The sequence below is a fragment of the Centruroides sculpturatus genome, unplaced genomic scaffold (assembly GCF_000671375.1).
Source record: "Centruroides sculpturatus isolate CEXI.00-Female unplaced genomic scaffold, Cexi_2.0 scaffold4206, whole genome shotgun sequence".
In the NCBI taxonomy this organism is placed as follows: domain Eukaryota; kingdom Metazoa; phylum Arthropoda; class Arachnida; order Scorpiones; family Buthidae; genus Centruroides; species Centruroides sculpturatus.
In genome coordinates this window covers 1-7,262 of record NW_019388293.1, presented here as the reverse complement: position 1 = coordinate 7,262, position 7,262 = coordinate 1, and the positions used below count along the sequence as shown (strand labels likewise).

Below are 7,262 nucleotides of genomic sequence, written 5' to 3'. Positions count from 1 at the left end.
GATTTAAGTACAGTAGCTAGCAAGTTTCCTGACAATCTGATTTCTATATTAATAAAATTGATTGATTCCAGGTTAAAAAGCTGAAATTTTTAAGTTCGTAATTGCTTAATTTATATAAAAACAATGCAATTTATCTCTCTCCGCTGTTCTTTTGAGAGTTGCATTCCTTCAGTACTCAACAGGAAAAAAATTATCTTCAAAATTTTTTGTTTCATTTAAATGTAAATATCAGATGAAAAGTGAAATCTTAAGACCGATTTTGATTGACATTCGCTCTTCTTAAGAAAAAAGTACTTTATGATTTGTAGGGTCTCACTTAATCGTTACATGTCAAATCCTATTTGTCAATAACAAAACTATTTATAGATATTAGTATCGAAAATTTTACATAAATTAATATTATATACATATTAAGTTGATTTATGAATTTAAAATTAAAAGATAAAAATAAAATAATAATTTTCAAATTTTAACAGTTTTTTCTGATTTTTTCGCTTTTGATTTGCATTAATTGTTAATATTTTGGAGAGATCGTTTTAATCTCTTTCGATTAATATCTCACGAAGCCAAACAAGTGCAATAATCTCTTAAATCATCCTGCAAAATCGATTGTATATAAACTGAGACAAAGATAGGTTCTTCCTTTCTCTCTACAGTCTTTTTTCTGGCAGAGCAAGTTCTTGTCTGCTAGTTACAAGGTGAGGATAAGAGAACCTCTTTGGATTATAAGGGCATTGGATTTTTTTTTGCAGATTTCTCTATCATGTTGAGCTTTGGCAACTCTGTCTCTGGGGCATTGGGCGATCCCTATCGGCGTAATGCCAGCATTGTGGATTCGGTCCCCGACAACATGCTGTACATGATAGATGAACACTGGTATAATTTTCCGCCCATCAATCCCCTGTGGCATAGTTTGTTGGGTATTGCCATGGTGGTGCTTGGCATTATTTCCATTGCGGGGAACGGAGTGGTGATCTATCTGATGGTGAGTACCAAGACGTTGCGAACACCTACCAATTTGCTGATAGTCAACTTAGCCTTCTCCGATTTCTGCATGATGGCGTTCATGATGCCAACCATGGCAGCCAACTGCTTTGCTGAAACTTGGATTCTTGGTCCTTTCATGTGCGAAGTGTACGGAATGGTCGGTTCTCTCTTTGGATGTGGGTCGATCTGGACCATGGTCATGATATCTCTGGACAGGTATAATGTTATTGTAAGAGGAATGGCTGCTGGTCCACTGACTACAAAAAAGGCAGTCTTAATGATAATGTTTGTGTGGACTTGGACTGTTACTTGGACCTTGCTACCTTTCTTTGGATGGAATAGGTAAGTAAAATTATTATTAAAAGCTTTTAGTCCTGGAAATTGATTGTCTTTTCTTTTTATAGGTATGTCCCAGAGGGAAATATGACAAGTTGTACTTTAGACTATCTAAATAGAAAATGGCATTCTGCTTCTTATGTTGTTATTTATGGTTGTGCAGTGTACTTTATGCCACTGGTGTCTATGATATACTGTTATTTCTTCATTGTCAGAGCCGTTTCAAAACATGAGAAAACACTGCGAGAACAGGCAAAAAAAATGAAGGTTGCTTCTCTGCGTGCCAATGTGGATCAACAAAAACAGAGTGCAGAGATTAGACTGGCTAAGGTAAGAAAATTAAAAATTTTAAATAACCAGTTAAAATACAAAATTTAAATAATTCATTTCTTCAGATTGCAATGATGACTGTTGGATTATGGTTCATGGCATGGACACCTTATCTATCTATTGCTTGGTCTGGAATCTTCAGCAATAGAGTGCATCTGACACCTCTAGCAACTATTTGGGGATCTGTGTTTGCTAAAGCTAATGCTTGTTACAATCCAATCGTATATGGAATCAGTCATCCTAAATACAGGGCAGCTCTTTATCAGAAATTTCCATCACTTTCTTGTGCCACTGTAACAGACAGTAGTGATGTCAAATCAGAGATATCTGCTATGACAGCAATTGATGAAAAACCAAAAGTTTAACTTTGTTTAATTTTCAAAGTAAAACTGTATTTCTTAAAATCATATTTGTAGACTAGTTTTAAACTCAAAATTAAATTTTGGCATAGATTCAATATTAAATACTTTGAATTAAATAAATTTATAATGACTCATTTGCATTCTTTGAAGAGTTTTTAATGAAAGTTCTTTATACATATGGATGAATGTGCACAGAACAATACACATTTATTTACAGAAAATACTATGTGTTTTTTTAAATGTGACAAATTGCTATCTGGATAATCATTTCAATTATATTCTAAAACATGATTAAGTTTCAAGTTTCTTTCAAAAAGTATTTTCCTTTGTTTTAAACAAATGGCACAAACTAAATTCTTAAATATGAGTGAACATCAACAAAATGACATTTGGAAGAAGCTGAGGTAACCAGAAATTGATTGCATATTAATGATCCTAGTCAATAAAACAATTTTTCCTTTCATGATGTTGCTTGATTTCACTTTGAATCTCACGACTAGGAATTTCGGAATTTTTCATGGAGACATAATTTATTTAACAAACTTACATCAATTTAGAATTAAATTATTTCAATAAATATAATTTTATTTATTAATAATTCAATTATCAGTTAAAAACAGATAATAATAGAATGGAAAGCTCTCATTTTCCATTGAGTAAGTGAAAGTTTGTTAAATAAAAAACTAATCTCCTTTAACCTGTATCAAGTCCAATTGTAGGCACTTCTTTGGGATGTGGCAAAGTTCAATTATCATAATTTTATGAAATTGTTCTTTTTAAAAAAATGTCTCTGTTTTGTGTACATTTAAGCACTAAACACTCAACTGAAGTGAAATTTAAAAGTAAAAGGTCCTCCTCCATGTCCAAATGGGTTAAATCCTTGAAATGGATTAAAACCTTGTCCTTGCTGAGATTCAGGATCAAGTGGATCTTCTCCATTATCAAATTTTTGCCTCTTTTCTAAATTCAAAATATAAACATACTGATTTGAAGTAACGTTAAAAAGTAGACCAATAAATCTTTGATCATCTATCTGATCAAAAATTCAAAGTTTATTCTAAGCATGCATAACTTTTCAATGATATCAAAAATCATCATTAATAATTTTACATTTACAATTATGATTTTTAAATTAAAAATTCAAATATTTATTTATAAGAATTATTTGCTTTAGATAAATAAAGGCATCATTTTTATGATTATGTAATTTACCTGGATCAGTGAGGACCTCCTTTGCAGATGCAATATCAATAAACTTTTTCTCGGCAATTTTCTTTTCATCTCCCTCCTGAAAGTTGTCGGGATGCCATTTCTGAGCAAGTTTACGATATGCTTTCAGTATTTCTCTTTTACCAGCCGTCCTGTTATAAAATAAATTAGTCATGAAAATTTAAAAGAGAACCATTAATTAGATGTTTTAATTACATAAAAATGGAAATTTCAAGTAAACCACTCATATTAAATAATCTGAATAATATTTACCTTTTGACTCCCAGTATTTTATAATAATCTCTTTTCTTTGATTGTTTTATTAATTTCTGGATTTTCTTTAAGCCATCATGTGCTCTACGAGAATTTTCATCTATATTCGCGGCTTTCTGATAATCATGAAGAGCTATTAAAAGGAAAGAAAACTGTACATTAGTAAATACATATTTTATTGTATTCAATTTTTGGTTGCCTGACAGCAGTCATTTAAAATGACTGAAAACATTCACATTACTTAAACAAAGATTTATTTTCTTGTTGCTAAAAAAAAGCTTTTTGAGGTGTTTATTCTGTTATATTTTACATAGTAGTTTTGTATGATTCCACTATATAAAAAAATACATTTTATAAAGCCAAAGAAATATTTTCATGAAATATTTATATAATGCAATTTCCAGAATCATCATATTGAGGAAAGTCTAATTTTTAGAATATTTCCAAATATAGTAGAATGATATAGTCTATTACTAAATATGCTCAAAAACTAGTTTATCACTTTAAACTATTTTAGGAAAGTTTTTATTTGTTAAATTATAAACTATCTGATAAAATTAAAGAATTCAAAGTTTTTATCGTGATTTCATTGTACCTACTTCCTAGATAATTAATTTTATTAAATGTAAAAACTTAGTAATGTAAAACTTATTTTTATTGATTTTCAAATTTATTATTATATTTATACATAGACACAATATTAGTGTATATATTATAATAATTAACCTTTTTACTTATATTTAGTAAAATGTTCGTCATTAGTCATTTTATTTAAAATATATCCAGAGCTTAATTATTTTACATGATGAAATGTTTAAAAAAATCAGTATGTTTATTTAGTAAGCTTGTTTTTAAAAGTTAGAAAATTTATTTTGATTACACAAACAAAAAAATCTTACCATCATCAAATAATTCTGAAGCAGTATAAGCCTCAGCACGATCACAAAGAACATTTACATCTTCACTGAATAATTTAAGTGCTTCTGTACATATATCAATAGCTTTATTAACTTGTCCTGCCTATAAAAATAAAAAAAATCAGTGCAAATAAAATTATTAATTAAGATGTTTAGACATTTAATAACAAAAACATACTTACTTTATTATGACAATAACACAGTTTGGATTTAATAAAATGGACTAAACGTGGAACTTCTGATTCAGTCTTTAAAGCGGCATTTCCCTTTTCTACACATTCATCATATTTTCCTTCAGTAGAAAAGTCTTGTAAGGAACGTAATTGATTAGCTAATTTTTTTACTTTTTTATAATGACTAAAACATTCTTTATGATCAGGATCTAATTTCAAACATTCTCTAATTGAACTGAAATTTAAAAGTATTGAGATTTTTTTATTTTTAAATAATATTTAAAAATAAAATAATAATTATTATATACTAGATTTCAAAAAGTGAAGAAATATAATACTTCATATGATTAATAATTCAATTAAATAATACTTTATAGATTTAAAATAATTTATCTTTTCACACGCATAAGAAAGATTAAATAATTCTGAAAATATTTCTCAAATTCTGCCAACAAACAGGATTATTTATTTCAAAAAATTGGAAATGTTGCAATAACAAGAAGCCCCACACAAAAAATGAAATCATCATTTTTTATTCTTTTTATGAGTAGCACCCACAAAAGCACTAAACACTAATGAAGTAATATTTAAATTACCAAGATCAAAATTTCATTTTCTGAAGATATAAGATGTTTTGTCTCAGCCAACAAATTACAAACATTTATAAATATTTTGCTTCAAACTACTCAAATAAGAATTTTTGAAGCTTTCAAAATTAAATATTGTAAATTTTTCAATTAAACATTAATTAATTTGTATATGAAAATTTTAAAATTATTGATATATTATAAATATTTTGTCAGTTCAATATTAAGTATATTAACTGCTTGAAAAAAAAGTTTTTTTTACAAAATTGTGTTTTCTTCAACTAAATTTTAAAATATTCAATGTTTGTTTGGCTTATTTAAAACTATTAATTATTTTTGCAATTTGTATTAAATTTACTATATTCTTTATTCATATTTTAAGTACACTAAATTAAATTACATTATTTTCAAATTTTGCTGATGTTAGATCTGACACTCAAAGAATTAGAAAGCATAAATTAATAATAAAATTAAGTTCTGATTAAAATTTAAAAAAATCAGTGTAAGCAAAGAATAGAAAACAAATATTCTTGTAGATCAAGTCACATTCTGATGACCGAAACAAAACATTAATATAAATCAGATATATAAATGCTTAATAATGTTTATATTTAATATAATTATAATAATCTAAATATTTATACAATACTAATTTTTCTATAACAGCACATTATGTGCATTTTAAAAATATTTGAATGTTCAAAGAAATATTTGTGTATCTTGTAAGATTTGCAATTTCATTTCAGTGTTTACTAAACATTTCAAAGTTATTTAGTAAGGAATCAAATAAAAAATTAATTAATAGCAACTAGACTATCTTGCTGCTAAATTTTTCCATTTTCACATAATGTAATGGTCTAAATTTGACATCAACATTTAAAAAATTTTATATAAATATAACATTTTATCATCATGATGTCAATTAATATCTATTTGATCAATCAACAACTTAAAAAATGTAATAGTTATTATAAAACAGATGCAAAATTGAACTAAATATTTTCTTTGTTGACAAGACTGTCTTGTGTATAGAATTGCCCTGCTGTCAACAGCTGGACACCTTAGAGGTATGAAGGAGTACATGTCGAGTTGCAATTTGGCACAGAGTATTTGGTGTCCAAATCATGCACGCATAAAAAAAAACCAGACTTGTAGGTACTCAGGGGACTGAGAACCAAGTCAAAATAAAATACAAAATGGCAACACACTTTCTACAAGCAGGCAAGAGTATGAGATTTGCACATGTGTTGCTTGTTGGGAAGCTGGAAATGCAAACGTTGAGAAATTGAATTTTGACAAACAAAGCTTTGAAAAAATCCATTTACCTCTCTGGTTACAACCTGCTGACCTTGACTGGTTGACCCTAGATATCTCGTTTCAGCATCGAAATGTTTTTGAAACTAGTATAATTTTATATTAAAACTAACTTCTGAAATATAATTTTTTGTTTTTACATTTATTAATATATTTATTTTGTTTGTGCAAATAAAAAAATAATTTTAGATGATACAATCGCCACGATTATTTTTTCAAAAATGGGAAATTTTCTTTTAGGCATCGACAAAAATTCAACCTGGGGTGGCATGCAACAGAGAGAAATTTCGACATTGGATCGGTTAATTTCACCAGAAATGCATTGCGGATGACCCCGTGGGCGGCAAAGTTTGAATGATCGCGCTCAAAACCAGTGATACCAAAGAAGATTGGAGAATGAGACATGCCGCAAGCATTAAAGTGATCCTGCTTAGTAGTGAGTCTCCGTGTCATAGTCTTGTCCAAAAAATAACCTTGCTGTTTTACTTGTTTTTTGGATGAATTCAAGTATCACTAATAACAATGCTGCTTAATTTTGCTTAATCACTCTATTGAGAAATAAAACTGAACTTGCAAAATTAATTTTAATGAATTCAGATGAAACTGTTGAAAAAAATTTAATAGATATAAATTCATTTTATCTTTCACTTTCATTAGAATTTTTGTTTACTGATAATTTAAACATGAAAATCACTAATTTTTCACATAAAACTTGCTATTGGTGCTAGATTTTAAAATTTTGCTCTAGTCGGCCATATTTAATTGATAATTTAT

The 7,262-nt window shown here is 28.0% G+C and overlaps 2 protein-coding genes across 2 annotated transcripts; one reads left to right on the top strand and one right to left on the bottom strand.

Annotated features, from left to right (window-relative positions):
* The first annotated feature begins 487 nt into the window (after positions 1–487).
* On the top strand, positions 488–2,132 carry LOC111616859 (lateral eye opsin-like). Its single transcript, XM_023358213.1, has 3 exons — positions 488–1,329; positions 1,392–1,653; positions 1,719–2,132. Exons 1-3 carry the CDS (start codon positions 764–766, stop codon positions 2,016–2,018), a joined length of 1,128 nt encoding a protein of 375 aa, XP_023213981.1. The 5' UTR covers positions 488–763; the 3' UTR covers positions 2,019–2,132.
* A 19-nt stretch (positions 2,133–2,151) lies between these two features.
* On the bottom strand, positions 2,152–4,827 carry LOC111616857 (dnaJ homolog subfamily C member 3-like; the record flags this gene model as incomplete). The annotated part of the gene is made up of 5 exons (XM_023358212.1): positions 2,152–2,975; positions 3,228–3,376; positions 3,498–3,630; positions 4,397–4,517; positions 4,597–4,827. Coding segments are annotated over 5 exons (774 nt in total), but the record flags the coding sequence as incomplete, so codon positions are not given.
* Positions 4,828–7,262: the final 2,435 nt, after the last annotated feature.

Bases quoted from the DNA above. Each gene is read 5' to 3' on its own strand.
- LOC111616859 (XM_023358213.1), top strand. From the start codon at position 764: ATGTTGAGCTTTGGCAACTCTGTCTCTGGGGCATTGGGCGATCCCTAT. The intron at 1,330-1,391 runs GTAAGTAAAATT...TTCTTTTTATAG, and splicing joins CCTTTCTTTGGATGGAATAG to GTATGTCCCAGAGGGAAATA. The intron at 1,654-1,718 runs GTAAGAAAATTA...TCATTTCTTCAG, and splicing joins CAGAGATTAGACTGGCTAAG to ATTGCAATGATGACTGTTGG.